This window comes from Camponotus vicinus, unplaced genomic scaffold (assembly GCF_025532165.1).
Source record: "Camponotus vicinus isolate PSW18456_S1 unplaced genomic scaffold, iyCamVici1.0 SCAF_1, whole genome shotgun sequence".
Lineage (NCBI taxonomy): Eukaryota > Metazoa > Arthropoda > Insecta > Hymenoptera > Formicidae > Camponotus > Camponotus vicinus.
In genome coordinates, this window is record NW_028141945.1 from 16,580,956 (window position 1) to 16,601,829 (window position 20,874).

The 20,874-nt window shown below is 43.8% G+C and overlaps 1 protein-coding gene across 8 annotated transcripts in view; it reads left to right on the plus strand.

Annotated features, from left to right (window-relative positions):
* Kug (FAT atypical cadherin kugelei) overlaps positions 1-20,874 on the plus strand; it is a 302,654-nt gene that overhangs the window by 86,064 nt on the left and 195,716 nt on the right. For all 8 annotated transcript variants that reach the window (XM_083109722.1, XM_083109721.1, XM_083109723.1 and 5 more), the window contains 2 exons: positions 16,573-17,496; positions 17,979-20,692. In XM_083109722.1, the coding sequence (XP_082965848.1) occupies positions 16,706-17,496; positions 17,979-20,692 (3,505 nt within the window). In that variant the 5' untranslated portion in view covers positions 16,573-16,705. The remainder of the gene's footprint in view (positions 1-16,572; positions 17,497-17,978; positions 20,693-20,874) is intronic.

The following is a 20,874-nucleotide window of genomic DNA, read 5'->3' on the forward strand; positions in this document are numbered from 1 at the left end:
TGATGCATCGCTTAAATATATATCGCGTTTCCGCGTTCATCAACCGTGCAATAACGCTGGATGAATATTGTTGCGATTGAACTATACTTGATATACAATTATATTATGTTTCGTTACGAGAATAATGAGTCTTCTCTTATATTTCGCTGTGTAAACGCAATCCGTGCGTTACGTTTATCGCGGGGCGAACTCGATCGATCGCCGAGATCGGTTCCACGAGCAGCGGATGCTGCATGGATTTCCCTAAAACAATATCTTCATTCCCGTCACGGGATTTCGATCGGACGCTCATGTCCTCCGACGACGATGTAATGGATATGTTGATTCGGGCATAGCTTGATTTGCACACGATAACATGATGAACGCGACACATTTGTCTGTCGGGGCTATAGGCTAAACACTTTACACCGTTTACACGGCCGAGAAATTACCTTTGTCGGATGTTAACAGAGTTGTATTCGTATTATACGGATACCATGTGTATTTACGTATCAGCGCTATTTAGCATATCGATTATGCAATTTGGGAAAGCACTTTAAATATTATCGATAGAAGCGAGGAATATTTCTAGGAAAATAAATTATATCGAAATTATATTTCATTAATCTCATCATACATTGAGGAAAAAAATTATAAACTTGACTAAATATATTTTTAACCATTATATTTTAATTGAAATATTTAAGTATTTATTAAAGTTAAAAATATTTAATCAAGTTTACAATTTTATTTTCTCAGCATATAATATAAAAAAATATCGAGTATAAATATATCTACAACGACATATAAAATGTTATAAAGGTAAATCTTTACTTTAACTTACCCACCTCTAATGACTTTGACCTTGACCTATGTTGTCAAGGTCACTACCCTGAGTGACCTCCAAAAAGTTTTAGCCGTCGGTCCTTGTTTATTAAAAAGTTATAAACAAATAAAGTTTCATGAATTTCACGTAATTTTCGAACATATTACGTACTTAATAAAATGTATTTATAAGAAATATACGTTTATTTAATTATTTTTTATTTTTAATAACAAATATTTAATAAATTATTTAGGCAAAATAAAAAAAAATATCAAAACAACAGTATCTCTATTACAAGTGAAATAAGTAAGCTAAATCAGAAATATATAAACATGTTATTACACAGTGCTTCGCAGTATATCAAACATTCAGTATATTCAAAGTTGTCAAATAGTGAACATGTTGCTTATGAAAAAATTACAAACCCATGAGAGGTCCATCAGAAACGTATGTGTACACACACAAGACGCACGCGCACACCCACACACACACATACACACGCGCGCGCGCGCGCGCGGGGGGGTCCAAGGGGGCCTTCGGCCCCCCCTCCCGCACCACCCCGCCGGTAGACAAGGTGGACCTCGTTTTACAACTTACAACATCTGTCCATTGTAGCAAAGCAATGTCCACCTAGCCTACCGGCGGGGTGGTGCGGGAGGGGGGGCCGAAGACCCCCTTGCACCCCCCCCCGCGCGCGCGTGTGTGTGTGTGTGCGTGTGTGTATGTGTACACATACATTTCTGATGAACCTCTCATGGGTTTGTAATTTTCTATGCTAAGCGATGTATCCATTGTATCCATATAATTCGTCAAACTTTATTTGTTTATAACTTTGTAATAAACAATGACCGACGGCTAAAACTTTTTGGAGGTCACTCAGGGTAGTGACCTTGACAACATATGTCAAGGTCAAAGTCATTGGAGGTGAGTAAGTTAAAGTAAAGATTTACCTAAAATATTTCTACTTTGCTAAAAAATTGATGGTTGAAAGTAAAAGTTTTTCATTAGCACAATTTTTCGCAGAGAAATTGTTTTTCACATTAACATATATATGCGTCATGTATTATATTTCCTATTATTTGATAACTTTGAAACGAATAACGTTTTGCGTACATTTTACCTACTACTCTTCTAATGCCATCATTGATTCATTAGTCAGCCATTATGACTGTTTAGTTTGAACGTGATCAAAACGTCTAGACGATTAAAAGTCCCTAATGAACTGTCGATGTTATCTGTATCGTAACGTAATTTATAAGTAACTTTCGAGAGGTTCTTGTCGTTCGTTTGTCCACCAAGCGAGACGCATTAGTCTAACTCCTTCGCAACGTGGTTCTCAAACTTTGCTTTTAGCTCAGTTATGCTTCCATTGAACAAGTATTCGACTACGAGAAAATCCGCCACGCTTTCTAGTAACTTGTTGTAATTGCACGTAGTTAAGAGCCTGAAACAGCAAAGATAAAACTTTACCGCGTTACGGTTTGCGTCTTGTATGAGGAACGGAAAAAAATGCTAAAAAATCGACAAAACATAATAAAATATGTAAATAACTCTATAAATATTAATATATATCGCTCTATATCAATACTCGCGCGTACAAGTTATTTTTATGCGATTTTACATATCGAATTTCATGCGTTATAGTATGTATAACGCGTATGCAATTATCGAAGTCCATTAATTGAACAGCTATTATTACCGCCGACTATTTACGATTAAGCAGTGACTGCACATTATATCATCCAATTCACCGTAATAATATATTTTACTTTCCTGGTTATACACGAAGATTTCTCATTATCGTCAAGATACGTGTTTAAAAATCCGAGAAAATATCGATATAAATACTCGACGCAGTTAATTATGCAACGCGACGGCGTACGTATGTGTATTGTAATTAATGCAGGAAGTATTTCGTTCCACGCGACTACGTCGAAAGTCCTTAAGCTAACGAGCCGAGTTACACCTTCGATTTCTCGATTTTTTTCACGGTGAAATCTTTCCCTTCTTCTTCCACTCGATCGATTCCGTGGACCGGGCAAATTACTCTCGCAAGATTATTAATGGATTCGCTACTGTCGCCATCGTGTATATTTAACAATTTCGATAAATATTCCCTTCGTTGCTCCCTTCGTGTCTCTTCCCCCTCCGGATTTTTGATTCCCCTTAATGAGCAATTGAACATTTACCTAACGAGATAGCCATCGGCAATTTGCGGGTCTTCTTATGTTGACCCTTAATTGGACCGTGCTACATCAACGGAATCACTGTAACTGGATTGGAGGGTCTATTTCATATTAATGAAACCTTTATCGATTTCGTTAGTCGCCATCCATTTTATATCGTCGAGGGAATATCGAATCGCCGCGAGTTATGCGCTCTCTGAGTGCATCTTGCGTTCATTTTATTCGGTACGTCTGGTGATTCCGCGATTTCACTTTATATAACTCTCCGTCCTCCCTTACGAAACCATCGTCGTCGACTGCCACTCGCAATTACGCGAAATTATATTCGGCCGTGATTTATTTAGTGCAATATTAAAATTGTAAATTTGCATAAATTTATATGAGATTTATATTGTACGAGACATCAATTTACTTCGTTAGTTTGTCAGTCTGCAGTATTGGAGTTGTAAAATCCGCAGGACCTTTAATAAGCGGTTGTCAACTTTTAATTGCAACATCAAAAATAATAGTTGGAAATAATTGAAGATCATTACCGTCCATTAGTATCAACAAAGTTGACTGACATAAAGAGGTCTTCAATTACCTTGGTCTGTGCACGTGACGTTGACATTAGAACATCGACTTTATTATAGAAAAAATTGCTGGAATATTACAGATTGAAATCTCGCAACGCTTTTAACGAAATAATCAATAATACGCGGTTAGATTTAATAATTTAAGAAAAAAGGAGGCTCTACGGAGAATAAATTTCTGCAAATTTGCAAGCTGAATTGAAATAGTACCTCGAAAGATCAGAGGAATGGCTGGTCATGAAGAGAGAGGGGCCGAGTATGATTAAATATGGACCCCCGGTCACCTCGATTCATTTTGAAGGGGCTCCTGCTCCTGGCAGCAGCTTCTTCATTCAACGCGATTCAGCATGTATTGTGTATGGGGCTTATACCGATTAAATATTCAACGCACGCGCAGCTGCTACAATTCGTGCGTTGCACGTATGCTGTTCGTCTTATCGTAGCCTCTTAAAAAAAAAAAAAAAAAATCGATGTTCGACGTCTGATGGTAGCGGCACGTCGCGAAATCCTTTTTCGCGGTCACGTCCGCGGTTCGTTGCTCCGGAATATATGCCAACTTCTAAAATCACGTCATCCCGAGAGGAAGAAAGGATAGAATCATTTAGCAACCGTGCGATCGATATTCAAATATCAGTATTTTGAATCTTGCAATTTACGTTCGTACGGCCAGGTTGTTATGATTTGTCCGAAGAATTGGGGCTACATTTTCGCACCAATAAACTTCCTTCCAGGACGCTTGTTCATCAAGCTCCTCAACTTTGTTTGTTAATCGTATTAAAATCAATTACACATTTGTAGGGAAAAATTTTATTTTTGAGGATAAACAATATCTCGTTTTCAAAGAGAAAAACTACACGTTTCATTTAAAAAAAATAAATAAAATAAAACGTGGAACACTTACGTTTAAAACAACGCTGTCTATTCATCGTACAACGACATTTCAATCTCGGAATGGTATTCCCTCTCGAATACCATTTATTTCGCTATGCGCGAAGAGCGAAAAATTTGATTGCTATTTCCTGCTTTATTTCGTTTCGATTTCGATTCGCGCGGCAAGGTAGAACGAAACAGGCGGTTCGCCGCAAAGTGTAAAACTCTTCTTTACATTCCAACGCGATGTCGGGGGCGCGTCACTCGAACACAAAACGCTGTGAATGAAACGTTTGCGCGAGAGCGACGTCGAGATTGATACGATTCGAGGGCCGGCGAGAACGCGGAAATTAAGAGCAGCGGCAAAGCCTCTCGCCTCGCGTTTCTTTTCTCTCTTTACTTCTCTCTCGACGTCGTAATAATTTAAGAGAGACGTTTGTTACACGTAGATAGCTTCGGCGCACGAGCGGACGAGCGGAACTCGCGCGAGGCCGCTCGATAAAGGAGCGATTAACATAACAAGCCGCCGATTATGCACTTCCTAACCGAGTACGAAACTATCGGGGTCATCGTGATAAGAGGGAGAGCCCACCCACCCACCAACCTCTTCTAGTCTAGTATCGGTTTCCCGTACGTGCGAGCTCGCACATACCGTAAGTGCCGCGAGAGAAGGTGGCCGCGCGAACGTAAACCCTAATCTTCTCAAGCCCCCGAAAGACGGTATGCAGTTGGCGTAACGACCGGCTAAATCCGAAATGGCGTGACTAACGACCTGACTTGATATCGTGTGCTCTGGGCACACACTCACACACACGTACAGCTTAGAGTCACAGAAAATCGGAACGGTCAGACTTGGAGGTAGAATTCCGTGCCTAGCGAAGACTGGCGTAATTCCGCCGCCCATTGCCAACTTTATCTCGCAATTATAACTTTGCTTTAAACAGCAGCACGCGCTCGGCCAATGTAACCACTTTCAACGCCTTAACACGGGGCTGCGCCATAAATATTCCTCGACAAAGGATTACGATTGATGATGACTTTTAAGAGCGGCTTTAAATCAGATGTGTCGTCTGGATTTGAAATATTATCAAGTTTTTTTAGGAAAATTCACTTTTATAATTATGAGATAATTATTGAACCTGGAAATACGAATTTGTCCAAGGGGAACGCTTTCCAAGGTACTCGAAGGATTCAGGGGAATTTTGCGATCGTTGAATCGACCGAACGAAGGCTTTTCATACCCCGCACGTGATTCCACACGTCCGTTTTTATATCATCGCAGCGACGACGAGTGCAGGTCAAAATACGAATCGAATGCATCGTTTGCTCTTCGACACGAGCACTTCGTGATCGTCGATTAAATTCGCTTTATCGAAGAATAATTGCGAACGAGAATATTGGCTGTGCCGGGATTACAAATGGCCGCGGCGCGGATGAAATGCACGATCCGGCGACCTCTCGACCTATTTCATCGGTAAAAAAATGTTCTTTGGACGGATTTTTTTACCGCATGCTGCTACCGACAATGCAAACAATAAGTAATTTATTTGCATATTATTGTCCTCTATCATTTGTTTGTCGAAAAAAATGTCATTTTTGTAAATCGACGAATCGAAATGTCAGATTTAAGCGCGCGTCAAAGTCGGGATTCCATTAATCATTACATGAAAAGAATTGTTTTGGAAATAAAATGCATCGCTTTTTAATCGGATAATCCTGCGAGTTAGTCCGACACAAGTACGGTCTGATTGCGTTTCTGCATTCTTTCTAAAATTTACATAGAATCTATGCGATCCTATTTTCCTGCGTTAGAGGGAAAGCGCTTTGTTGAATTAAGCTCCGCGTTTGCTCCTATTCTACATTTCCACAATCCTCATTATCCATATGTTACTTACTCAAGTGTAACTAACGAATGCTTTGTACGAAGCTAACATAATACGAAGCTCTCGTAGCGAGGCAATGACCGATAACTTGGTCTTTCTACTTTGCGTACATCGTCATAAATGTTCACCTGCGCGTGTCCCGTTTTGCGCGCATGTGTACATTTCTCATTCCAGCTAATTCCCCTCTATGATGATACGTCATAACGAATGTAATATCGAAGTCGTCCGTTATCGCTACCCGGGGTCCCGGCAATCTTGTCAAGTGAGTTTTATTACACCGGGGAAATACACGCGGTGTGCTAAAACTCTGCCAAGTCGCAACGTGTTGCCGATACGTGCACGAAAATTAATACGACTGCATGAGTTCAACGAAATTATGATTAAGAGCAAACAAATAAAAGAAGATCCTCTGGAGAATTTATTTTACCACCCAACTTCAATTTTCATCAAAAACTTTATCTACACGATGTATTTACTCATTGAAATAATTATACTTAAAAAAATGAAGATTGCAAACAACGAAATATTCCAATTGGCAACCGGTAGGATTCCTTCCACGAGGCGAGGATAACAAAAATAATGAAGACAACGGTGACAGAGGTGAAGCGCGCGGACCGCAGGAATTTAATATCAGTCGCTGTCTACGCGGGCGCTACCTCGGCATCCCGAAAACCCACGCAGCGAGCGAGCTATCGTCGTCATCAAATTTATATTTCATCCGGCGAAGAACCAACAGGTGCCTGGCTAGCGATTGCCAGGCGCGACGAATAAAGCGACCGCGGGTCAGGAGACTCCGCTCGCGCGAACGCAAGACGGCAATCATTATAAATAACTCTGCTGCTCAACGTCACGTCGGTACAATGGGAATTTTTATCGGAAGGAAAATAACGACGATAAATAACGCGGTAATAATAAAAATTTATATACGCGAGATGGGAGGCGGAAGAGAAGGAGGGCAAGGGCCGTCTAGAGCGAACAGCTGATGGTGTGCCATTTTCTACGAACGGAACGAATCGTCTAATACCGTGCACGCGAGAACGGACAATACCGGCCGCAGGGCCAAAGATCGAACTGTCTCGATGTGATATCGGGGACAATACTAAACGGCCCGAGATCCAATCGAGGAATCAGAAAGGAATCGCCGGACGGGCGCCATTCGTCCCATGTCGAATTTAGATCGCGGATTCGGTCGGCTCGTAAAAGTACAAGGGGACACGTGTGAGAGGAACGTGAGATGAACCTTCGGCGTGTTTCGTTATCTAGTTGGTGGTAGAACTTGCTAGTACGCGATGAGTCGGCAAATTTTGCGTCTCGTCTTTTCCATAATACATGACCGCGGGAACTTTGGCGCGCAACGAGTTTTACATTACAATTGGGTTTCCGTTCTATCATACGAATACTCGTACATTTTGAAAAATAATAAGTAGCGATATAATTTCAGAGGATATTTCAATTTTGACGTAGAACTATAGAAAGATCTAAATTGACAACGAGAACTAATTCCAATAACGTGTGCAACTCTGTGCAACGTTGATTAAAAAAAAATTTTGAATTTTTTTCTTATTTTTTGTTGAATTCAGCGTATCGAGCATTGATTAACGAGTTGTGGAAGCAACGTGAAAGGGAGAACAATGGCAAAAATCATAGATGAAAGCGCAACGACAGCTCGCTATTCGTGAAATGTCAGGCGAAAGCGTAATATTGTGCGGAATAATAAAATGAGTTCCGAGTGTCGGCACGTTTGTCGCGGATGCATTTATAACTTGTCACCGTAAAAAAAATGTTTAACGCAAACATTCAATCATGCTAAGCTTTCAAACCGGATTAATCGCGATGGATGCATTCCAAGATTGACTACAAAAATGCATCATCAATTTCCTGCGATTTATATAAAATAAAAATCATGATTCGAAATGGGGATAACGCAAATGTAAATTTATCATATAAAAATAAATCGAAAATAAAATTAAAATAAGCAATATATTTATCTTTATACGCGATATATTGATTATTTTAAATCGAATGAATTAATTATTTTTAGAATGATTTTTTATTTAGCACACATCAATATTAAATTAATGTATATCATTTTCATGGTGAATCGTGATTTTTTAATGTAAATATATATATCATTTTAATTTCATTTTAATTTCCAGCAGATAAGTCGGATATATTTTAGCTTCTAGCTCCGTTGTTAATTACTTAGTTAGACAAACAGATGGACAGATGTTTCTCCCGAGTTTACCTTGAGTTTCGTTTGTTAACGATGTGAGAGTTTAGTGTCACGCAAAGGAAACGAGAAAGAAGAATTCTGTCAAGTACACGTATACGAATGCACGCTGTTGACGCTGTTTCATGCATACTATTATATGTCGCTTTACACATAACGATATCGTATTTTTCTCTACAGTCGTTTATACTCGAGTGAAATACGCGAGCGCGTGTTTCACAATCATTTCAGTGCACTCTGATACGATCGGGAGAGTCCTTGGCAAAAACACGCGTAAGTTATACCTGGGTTCCCTTTGATACGGTCCATTCACTTTTCCGTGACAGCGATTTCCTTTCGTGATGATTATCTGGAACGTGTTTTTCACCAAGGACGAAAAATCGGGGAAAACTATACATGTGCATGTACATGTTCGGCTTCCCCGTGTCTTGTATCGGGGATAAAGGAAAGGACAACGTGGCCCTATAAAAATAAATCCATTACACGCCATGGAATCCTGCGGTCTCTCGAGCAGGAGCCGAACAAAGGCGGTCGGTTTTGTCCTTTCCGCTCGAGTATCGGACTTTTGATGGCACGCGGGTACCCACGCTCGCTCGATGGTCTACCTCATTAAGATCACTCCTACCCTATTAACGCCAATGTATGCTCGCAGCCTTTGTTAGTGAACTGGTTTCCGCCGCGCCACTAAATATGGTCGCGCGATCTAAAGGACCCGTAATTCCGATTCGTCCAGAATAATCGTTGCAGCGAGCCATATCTCGGGGGGGAATTATATCCGGCTGCTGGGAGAGACGAGAAAGAGGAGAGAGGCAAGAGGGCGGAGGGAAACTCGTTCCCCGCTAACGCTCGGATTCACCCATTCTGCGAGCCTAACGAGTAATCACGACGACGATTAATCGCGGAATGAACATATCGATCGTTATGAGGGGGAAATCAGGATTGGCTTTATCGAGCGCGGGAAAGTTGACGAGTTAACAAATCGATTCCGCAGGCGCCGGCGAGCCAAAAAGTAGTCGACGAGAGAGGCAGCCAAGGTATAACGGGATCCCCGATGAAACGGAGAGCCGGTATCCGGCGACTCGGGATCGCGATCGCATAAATAGCGAGGCCACGCAACGTGACGTGTCGCGTCGCGCTAGCACGAGAGCCATATCTCGTCGGATTGATTTAATCGCCAGCCTCCATTTGTCAAGGCCGACGTCCGAGCGCGGGTGGGCCCCGCTTCCCGCGTCGTCGTCGGTCCCGTCCGAGCGAATCGGATCCCGTCCTCCATTTTGCAGCGAGACTCGGTCGATGTCGGTCCGATCGTCAGCGTGATTGTTGCGGTTGCAACAATCCCCCTCGGAAAGATGAGACCCTATCGCGCGATCCTGCCAGCCAGGGTGGAATGAAGCGAAAAAATTTCCCAACAGCCGTCATTTCGGAAATATCCCATCTGACAGAGGATGACTGTGGCTCGAGAGAGATTGTCGTCTATCTCAAAGTAGCTTATTGCTCGAGATGAGTTTCAGATTGCGAATATTTACGGAATTATTATTAACTTTGTACAACGTATTTTTATATTTTTTAATGTCTCCAACATTGATCCTCTTTCTCTCTCAGCGATACCTCACGCACGGTTAATAGCAAAGTCGTGAATATAAGCATAAGGGCATGCATAATCGCAAACTCTCTCCTTACGTAGGTGGATATTCCAAACGATTGTGAGCAAGTTCCAAGTCCGTCGTTAAGCCGGTGTAAAAACAGACAAAGTGCAGTGAACTCGAAAAAAATTTACATTGCGATACGCGAGGGAGAAGTAAGAAAATCATGGCCGAGAATCGTATTTGCATTACTGGATTACGGCGTTCGAAGGTGCCGGCAGTTAGAGCGCCGCTTTTGTCGCTTTTTGCCGCTCTCTCTCTTTTTCCCTCCCTCCTTTGCGCGTTTTCTCCTTTTTTCCTCTCTCTGTCTCGCTCTCGGAGAAATGGTATAGTAATGATCGCGCGCGCGTCCCCGCACGATTCTCGTCTTCGCCCGCCTTCGCCTACCTACCTTCCTACCTATCTTCCTTTTACCCGGACCTTAAAGCCGCACTGCAACGTTTTGCCGCGTTCGCATGAGCGCCTCGGCGAATGTGCATCGCGTCGCTTCGCGTCGTCTCGGCAACAGCCGCCATCTCGCCAAAGTAACTTCGCTAGTTCTTCATTTGTGTGCTCAAACAAGCCGTCTGCATCACGCGATTCACTGCAGGTGCGGGGATACAAGAGAGCGCGAGGGATGGGAATATATATTTTCAGTGCGTGACGTATGCACGTAACTAGATCGCCCTGCGAGAGAGAAACACGGGAACCCACTTTGGCGGGGAAGAATCCCGATGCAAACGGATCGGAGTGCATTCTGCATAATTTCTGCCACTGTAGCGTCCGTTATGCTCGTGTTGCTGGCACAAATTTCGGTTATCCGAATAATTTTCGTTCCTCCTTTGCGTTTTATCAATTCGCGAAAAGAGGGGGAAATGATCACCGATCGGAGTGCCAATTAACGAATCCTGTCGGCGAGTAAATCACGCAATGATAATCAGATCCAGCCTTGATGAATCCGCATTTTTTTCTTTTTTTTTCTCGTATGCGATCGCAAGCAGTCAATTGGCTGTTCATGTGGCGCCAACGTGATTGCCGGCGCGTTACGGTATCCTCTCTTATCGGATACGCGCGTCTCTCCGTGTTGGATGCAATTACGCGGCGAAGCACGACGTTATTAGCGTAAGCACAGCGTCGGAAGTATTATATCGCGGGACAATTTGAGTTTGCCAAGTTGGAGAGGAAGAAAGAGAGAGAGAGAGAAGGGGGGAGAGGGAGAATGGGAATAATGCCCGAAGGCACGTTCATCCCCTCGCTCGCCGGTTCCGTCGTGTACTCGACATTGTCAAACTTTGCACATTAGACGTCGTACGTCGGAGTGTAACGCGATCCGCCAGACTTTGCGCGCGACGAAGCGCAAGAAATCCCATCTACGTAACGGCACAGCGGCAATAAACGGCTTAGAGAAAGTTCGATCTTTTTAGCCGATACTCCATCGCGGGGACCCTCGACCGCGATTCTGCCGAGAAACTTGGTCGCCCCTGATCGAAGAAACGGTCTCGCGAGCGAGTTAGGTTACGTCGATACAAGGTATAAAGGGCATAAACGAGGGAAACGCGCCCTACAAATCGTCGCGAGATAAATATCGCCGAAACTTAGCCGGATAATTCCGTCAGGGAGGGAAACGTCGATGTATTGGAGGGCAATAACATGTTCCTTAAAGTCTTTACATTTCGAATGTTTACGGGAATTATTATTCGCATGTTTTAGGTCCGTTTTTTTAAATTAAACTCGTGTATATATTGCAACGAATATTTAAACTCAGAAAAATTTATAATATAACTGGATATGTTTATTTTGTCATTTTTATATATTTATGGATTGTATCCTCAATGAGGAAAATATCAATATATTAATGATAATGTTCTCCATTTTACAATTTCTAATTCTCTAATTTTTTAAGTAAAAATTTTCAATAAAAGAGAATTATTCAAAATTTAGAAAAATATATCTGGCAGAAATGCTTGGCGTACTCTGTTAATCAAGAAACTTTAATACTGTGTATTTTAAGGTACTCTTAAGCAGACAAGGCGTGTGTTGGGGCTCGCTTTTTTTCAGAGATAAAAAAAGATTTGTTTCTAACCGTGAGAAAAATCATGGCGTGCTTTTAAGAGGCGAAGCGTCTGTAAAAAATTAAGTCGGCATAAAAATGCAAGGCATTGATGATGCAAATTAGTCGAATGTAAATTATCGATCTAAAGCAATTTTGATAATAATAAATGCTATTTTAAGTCGATTTAAAAAAAATAAATCTATAAATTTTACATAAGTTTTATCGAAATATTTTAAATGACAACCAGAGATAAATCTGTTTGAGCTTACTTATTCTTTGCCGTAAAAATCATTTTTTGCTGAAAAAACGAACGATAAGATTTAGAAAATTCATTTAAAAGAAACTTGAAACATTTCGGGAAAAGTAAAAAACATTACTCTTAAATTAATTAAACGTATGTTTGAAGTATTGCAAGCTTTCAAGCATTATAAACAAATAGATGAATATATTTTTTTTATTCGAGCAAATAAAAGCCAAACGGCACGAGCGATTACGTTTCGCGCAAAGAAACGGGAACCGTGGACATTAATCGGATTTGTCTCTTTGTTTCCATCTTTTTGCAAAATAAAAATGGAGAACACGGGCGTATGTTGGCATCGCGAATGCGTTTCGGAATAACAATACTGTCGAATATTTGGCATCGTTGCACCGGCATCGAACAATGCCTTTTTTCCAGCTTGGTCCAGATGAGGCAGCGCGTGTTTGTTCCGTAAACTGGACAAAATTCGCAACAAGGTCCACGAGAGCACGACACGTAGAGGGTTCGAGCTTGAAAATTAATTCCGTCGCTCTCGACTGACCTCTTTCTCGCGCACTTCGCGACCATTTGTCCTTCAAAATACGATCGCTCTTGCTTTGAAATACACGCAGTGGCGCGTATTGTATTTCAGCTCGTCTTTCCCGCGATTTTTTCATCGATTGAAAGTGCCGAAACATACGCACGTTTTCGTACGGAAAAATATCGCGAAAGTATGGATTTGCCAATTTTTTTTTGTTCTCCTCCCCTCGCTATCTATCTCTCGATCGTTTTTAAATTCTCGGCCCTCACTCACCGTCTTTCTTGCGGAGCTGCCTCCATTTTCTGCGCGCGGCATCGCAATTCACGCTCGATTTAACTGGCAAAACGAGTTTCTATACGCGAGCATTGTCGCGATCGCCGAACGATATAAGACCCGCCCTCGGGGCTTGAAAAATCATCCATCCATCCGTTTTCTTAGCTCCTCGCGAAGAGCTCAAAGCTGTCTAAATCTCATCGGAAGGAGAGAAAAAGGGAGAGATAAAAAAGAAACACGTAATTTCGCTCGAATGTTTTTGCGCTGCTGTCAAAGGCTCCGCGCTCTACGGTTCGTTGTTTCTACGATTCGACGCCGCCGGCTTTGGCTTCTTTGAACGAGAGGAAGCCAACGAGGGAAGGTCTTTCGGGTACAAACTCGAGTCGAGTACAATCTTGGGTGTCCGTCCTTGTTCTCGATATCCTCATAATCTCGCTTTGTTACTATAGTCGTACTAGAATTATAGCTAGATGAATGTTTCGCGAGTAGCGCCTTTAACTTTGAGGGAAGAAATCGCGAAAGAAACTGGTCTCGGAACTATTTTCTACCGTCTCTCTTCGCCGATTCTGTCGGAGTAAATTTAAGCGGATGCGAAAGAAACGTGATTTTATTTACGTACGCGATGCAGAGAGAGTCGCATGTAGAGACTTTCTATATCCGGCGTCATATGCAAATACATTTGGGAAGATTGCAACGGGATTTTCCTCTGGACTTGACCGTATGATGCCACGGTATAAATCCGAGGAAAATGTATTCCGCGGTCGACGCGCTTGCTGAAGAGCATATTTGATACAGCGGCAAACATTGTCACGCTAACGTGGGAATGTACCGCCGAGAATATATTGATTAACATTTTCGGTGGCGTCTGTATGTTTGCATTAAATGTCGCAGGCACAAACTTGCAGAATTGAATTAATTTTTAATTTGAAAGTTCAATTATAAAGCCACTTTTAGCGAAAAAAATTATTCTCTAAGACTATCATATATGCATACATTATATGCATTGATATATTGATTAACTATATTGATTAATATTTTCGGTGATCTATGTTTACATTAAATATTGCAAGCAAACTTGGAACGTGGAATTAAATTAATTCTTAATTTAAAAGTACAGTTACAAAGCCTTTTTTGCGAGGAAAATTATTCTCTAAGATATTTTTTAATTTGTGTCTTTTCTCTATTGAATTTTTCTGTATTTCCGACTTTAAGCGATAGAGTCTTCTGCAATTTTCGGTTCGCCTTTAAGAGGGAAACGAGACGTCTCATTAACCGTATACCGAGATTGGAAATACGGAGGATGTCAACCGGTCGGCAACGCGTTCAAGGCTGGTGCAAGGCTTCGCAGACGCGAATGTAACGCAAATGTTGAAGAGGCGCCAACTTGGCGCGGACTGACTCTCGCTCGTCTCGTTCTTTACTTGCACTTACCTGTGCATGCTTGCGTTCCGTGGGTACATTATCGTGGAAAGTTGAAGCACGCGGGAATTACGGGGAGGCGGGAGGAGAGGAGAACGAAACGCACCGTGGTTTAAATGCTTTTTATTACGTCGATTACAAATCAGCTGTGTAATTGGCGTCGAGTACGCGTGAGCGGGCGATTTACCCGAGACGCTGGGTGTTGCAGCGTTTTAGACGCTTTAAAGCTCAATCTTGTTTCGATTTATTATTAAAGATGCTCCCTTTAATAATGATCGCTTTACAAATACAAGCGAAATGACTTTGAATGCCACAATAAACGTGGAAAACAATCTTGTCTCCACAATTTCGCCAGTCGCGAGGCAATCCGAGGCTCTCGTTTTATCCCCGGAGAGATAATTATGCGACTGTCAAAGCGCGATTCTTGTACCACGATTATATTCATTTTTATTCCGATTATTATCGTATCTCTCTCTCCGAAAACCGATAGCAAATAGTTGGAGATTAACAGTCATTTACAGCGTTCTCATTCGCGAATAACTCGAAACGCTTTTAACAACCAAGAGCTAACGGTGTTATTTATTCGAACGCGCTTTCATTGACGTAATGGTATCGTTCCTATTTCAACGCTGGATCGATATCGAGCTGTCAAATGTGCCGCGAGATGTATCGACTCGTGCAAACGCGGCCGGAGGCATTGCTGATTAAGATTAGAGAGAATTCGAGCGGAGGACACTGCAGGAAGATAGGCAAAATCCTGGCACCCATATCGTATTTATTTCGCTTACATTCTGACACGAGCCGTTGATATCGGAACTTTGGTTCTGAACCTGTCAGGCGGGGGATAATCGTTACGCTGGTTAAATTCACGAGAAATCGATCGATGCATCCGGTGTATCCGGTTTACTTTAGCAAAAATAATATTTTTCATATTCAAATTGTTTTTTCTCGAAGATAAATACAATTTTATGATATTCAAAAATTAATATAAAATGTATATTTTTAGAAAATATAATAATAATAAATATTGTATTTTTAGAAAAATATATGTATATATCATAAATTTTATAAAATACATTATAAAATAATATATTTTTTTTTAATTTCTTATAAATTATAATTATATTTATATATTTATTTCGTATATTGTTGGCTAAAATTTTATAACTTTTATTAATTCGCTAAATATTACAATATTTTCTATTTTTTATATTATATAAGAAAAAAGATATCTTTTTCTCTCTCTTTGAAGATTATAAAGGCAGAATATTTTAAATCTTAACTTGAAAGAATAATCTCTTTAATGTGAATTACTCTTCTCTTTAATCTGAATTACACAAAAAATGAATTCGATCAATTGCGCTGTAATGTTAATGGAATTTTAATTCGGATTTTGATATGTGAATATTCTACAGCGCTCTCTTCCATGACAATCGCATTTCATCGAAGCGACGTAATGACATATAATTGCATTTGAGTGTCCGACGATATTCCGCGAAATGGACAATTGAGTCCATTTGAGTTAAGTGAGTCTCGTCAATAAATAATTGAAGCGTACGATATTCATTTTCTGCACATTCCGCAAGATCTCATTCTCCAATGATCCGCCTCGTACTTATTCATCGATCAATAATGCACGATCGTAAAGGAGTTTCGTCCCAGTTGTCGCTCTCTTTTCCTTCGCTCGTTCCACCTAAACTTCCTCCGCTAAACCGTCTAGTCTTCGCGCTCGATCGGGTGGAAACCGGTAGCTGTCGTCGAAGATAATCTTGGATCTTGCCGTTCGACCGTACCTACGTGCTAAACTACCGCGGGTAGTTCTCCCCCTCCTTGACTCAACTTGTCGCTTCGTCTAACTTCGGCGCTGTTTACTGTTTCAGGTGACCGCCGCCGATACGGGAAACGGGACCGGAAGTCTCGTGCCTCTCGCAGTGGCCTCGTCCTGCCGGACGGGGGGCAAATCGGGCGGCAGCGTTCGTCGACGAGCACCGACGATGAGCTAGCGACACCATCATGCGTAAGATGAAGCAGCGCGTGCTGCACGCCTGGCCATGGTTGTGGCTGTGGCTGTTTGCGGCCACGGCCGGCTCTCCGTCTTCCGTGTCGACGACTTTTCTACCGCCCCGCGACAGCGGAGGCGAGGGCGGAGGCGGCGACGGGTCGGCGATGAAGTTGTCGATTGGCACCGCGACGACCCCGGCGCCCTTCGAGGACGACGCGAGTGTCGCGAAGACGAAAGTCGACTTTCGTTTCACTCGACCCCTGTACAACGTCTCCATTCCCGAGAATTCCATCGGCAAGACGTACGTCGTGCCCGACGAGAGGATGGGCATCAAGCTCGCGTCCGCCGACAGTGACGTCGACATCAAGTTCCGTATAGTGAGCGGTGACCGCGACAAGTTCTTCAAGGCGGAGGAGCGCACGATCGGCGACTTTTGCTTCCTCCTCATTCGGACTCGAACTAGTAACGTCGATGTGCTGAATCGCGAGCGCAAGGACCGCTACGTCCTCGAGGTGCGCGCGACCTCGAGCGGACACGACGGTAAAAACGGGGCGGCGATCGCGGACGCGACGGTGGTGGTGACGATCCTCGACACGAACGATCTCAATCCGCTCTTCTATCCGATCGAATACGAGACCACCGTGATGGAGGACACGCCTTTGCATCGCAGTATACTCAGGGTAATCGCCGAGGACGCCGATCTCGGCAGAAACGGCGAGATTTATTATAGCTTCGCCAAGGAGACCGATCAGTTTGCCGTTCATCCGGTCAGCGGCGTAATAACGCTCACGAGGCCACTCAGGTTAGTATTACGACGTATTTTATTATCCTTATTCAAGGATTTATAGAGAGCAACGCGTAGAGAAAAATGCGTAATAGAATTATCCAAATAATTCGAAGCAGAAACTCGAGTCTCAAATTTATATAATTTTGTTAAATTGTTTAATCGGTCCATGTTGTCCATAAATTCGATCGTTATAACATTCTAGATCAAGAAAAATTTAAATAAAAATAATATAAATAAAAATAATCAACTTTCTTTGCCATTTTATCTAAATTCAGGTTCAAACTATGCGAATAAAAGTATTTAGAAATAATTTGAATAATTGTTATTATAATGTATTGTATTTAAATTATTTATATATATATATATATATATATATATATATATATATTATACTTCAACAAAACTTACTCAAAATACTATAGAAAATTTCTATTTCTATAAATCATCTATAAAATTGTGGTACGCCTACGATAAGCAAATGTCACTGTTTCCACTAGGTACGCGGAACGCGCCATACACGAGCTAGTAGTCTTAGCGAAGGATCGCGGTGCTCTGTTTCGTAGCGTGGGTACCAATCACGCGAGCACCGCGAGGGTCACGATCAAGGTGAAGCAGGTGAATCTTTACGCGCCCGAGATCTACGTTCACCAGCTGCCCGAGATCGTGGAGAACTCGAACGCCGACATTTACGCGATCGTGCGGGTGATCGACCACGACAAGGATGTGCATGGGCAGATCGCGAGCCTGGACATCGTGGGCGGGGACCCGGCCGGTCACTTCAGGGTGCGCCCGGTCGGCGGGCCGCACTCCGGCGAGTACAACATCGAGGTGCTGCACCTGCTCGATCGCGAGACCGCGCTGCAGGGTTACAATCTCACCCTGCGCGCGATGGACCGGGGAGTGCCGCAACGATACAGCTACAAATTCGTGCCGGTGCACTTGACCGACATGAACGACAACGCGCCGGTGTTCAGCCGCGAGATTTACGAGGTCAAGGTACCGGAAACGGCGCCCATCAACACGCCCATCATCAGACTCAAGGTTACAGACGCGGACGAGGGTAGAAACGCCCTGGTCTACCTCGAGATAGTGGGCGGCAACGAGGGTGGCGAGTTTTACGTGAACGCCGAAACTGGGATGTTGTACACTGCCGTTGAACTGGACGCCGAGAAGAAGGCATTTTATACGCTCACGGTATCGGCGATCGATCAGGGTAACGCGGGCACTAGAAAGCAATCCTCGGCCAAGGTGAAGATCAATGTAGTCGATACCAACGACAACGATCCGATCTTCGATCAGCCGGAAATGGAGGTGTGGTTGGACGAGAACGAGCCTGCCGGCACGTCCGTCGTACGAGTGACGGCGAAAGATCGCGATTCCGGCGAGAACGCCTACATATCTTACAGCATCGACAACCTGAAGAAGGTGCCGTTCGAGATCGATCATTTTTCCGGTATCGTCAAGACGAAACAGGTGCTCGATTACGAGACCATGAAGCGGGAGTATCTGCTCCATGTGCGAGCCAGCGATTGGGGCCTGCCTTATCGCCGCCAGGCGGAGATGCAACTGCGGGTGAAATTGCGCGACGTGAACGACAATCGACCGCAGTTCGAGCGAATCGACTGCGTCGGCCACGTGCCGCGATACGTGTCGATCGGTTCCGAGATCATCACCGTATCCGCCATCGACTTCGACGCCGGGAACATTGTCAGCTATCGGATAGTCTCCGGTAATTCCGACGGTTGCTTCGCCCTGGACTCGGTCAGCGGCGTCCTATCGGTCGCCTGCGACCTGTCGGACATCAAGGCCAGCGAGAGGACCATCAACGTTACCGCTACCGATGGCACGCACTTTGCCGACGTCAATCCCGTGCACATGCATCTCGTGAACGCCAAGCGGAACCTGGGCTCGCAAGCGAGGATCCTCACCGACGAGACCGGCGCCTTCAAGTGCCACGACACCGGCGTGGCACGCAGATTGACGGACGCGATCGCTTCCGCGGAGAAGAACAACATGCCATCGCGGAACGACGAGTACACCCTGATACCGAGCCGTTACGGCGAGAACATGCACGCGCCCGAATTCATCGATTTCCCGAGCGAGATACGGGTCAACGAGTCGCTCAAGCTCGGCACGATCCTCGTGCGAATACACGCCCGCGATCGCGACCTCGATTACAACGGCAAGCTCGTCTTCGTCATCTCCAGCGGCGACCGCGATTCCGTCTTCGGCATCGATCCGGACACCGGGGACCTGAACACGATCGGTTACCTGGATCGCGAACGGGAGAGCGAATATTATCTCAACATAAGCGTGTTTGATCTCGGCAAGCCGCAAAAGTCCGCCTCGAAGATGCTGCCGGTGACCATCCTGGACGTCAACGACAACGCGCCCAAGTTTGAAAAGTCTCTGGCGAGCTTCAGGATCTCGGAGACTGCGCTAAACGGCACCAACGTGTGGCGCGCCAACGCCACCGACGCCGATCTCGGCGATAACGCGCGCGTCACCTATTCCCTCGTGACCGAGACCAACGACTTTCGCGTGGATCCCGTGACGGGAGTGCTTAGCGTCTTTGGCAAGCTCGACAGGGAACGTCAGGAGATATACGAGCTGAGGATTCGCGCGCGCGATAACGGTGGAAAGGACACCGACACCCCGCCCCTCTATTCGGACGCGCTTGTCAGGGTGACGGTTGACGATGTCAATGATAATGCACCCACTTTTGCCTTGTCAACGTACAACGTCAAGATCCGCGAGGACGTGCCGGTGTGGACCGTTGTGGCCGTCGTAGACGCCACGGACCCCGACGAGGGCGCGGGTGGAGACGTGGAGTATTTCCTATCGGATGCCATGGAGAGCGAGGGCTTCTTCAAGGTCGACAAGGTCTCGGGGACGGTGAGGACGACTCAAAGCCTGGACTTTGAAGAGCGGCAGGCGCATACGTTGACGATAGTCGCGCGCGATCGCGGTGAACCGTCCCTGTCCTCGGAGACGATGCTCGTGATCGAGGTGATCGATGTGAACGAAAACCTTTACTCGCCGGTCTTCGACGACTTTGTCGTGTCCGCGAGTGTCTTCGAGAATCAACCGGTCGGCACCCTTGTCACCACGGTTCGGGCCAAGGACGCGGATCCACCCGGGGGAGACTCCAAGGTTGGCTACAGCATTCGAGGAGGCGACGGCATCGGCATCTTCTCCGTCGACGATGAAGGTAAGAGATTGATTATAGTGTTATTCAAGAGGTAGAGTATTTTTTAAATATGCTGCTAAGCTAAAATAAAATTAATAAAAATTTATGAGCTGCGTTTGATAAAATTTTTCGTATTTAAAAAAGCAGAGAAATTTGAAAAAAATTTATAATATAATATTAATAATATTAAAATAATTGAATTA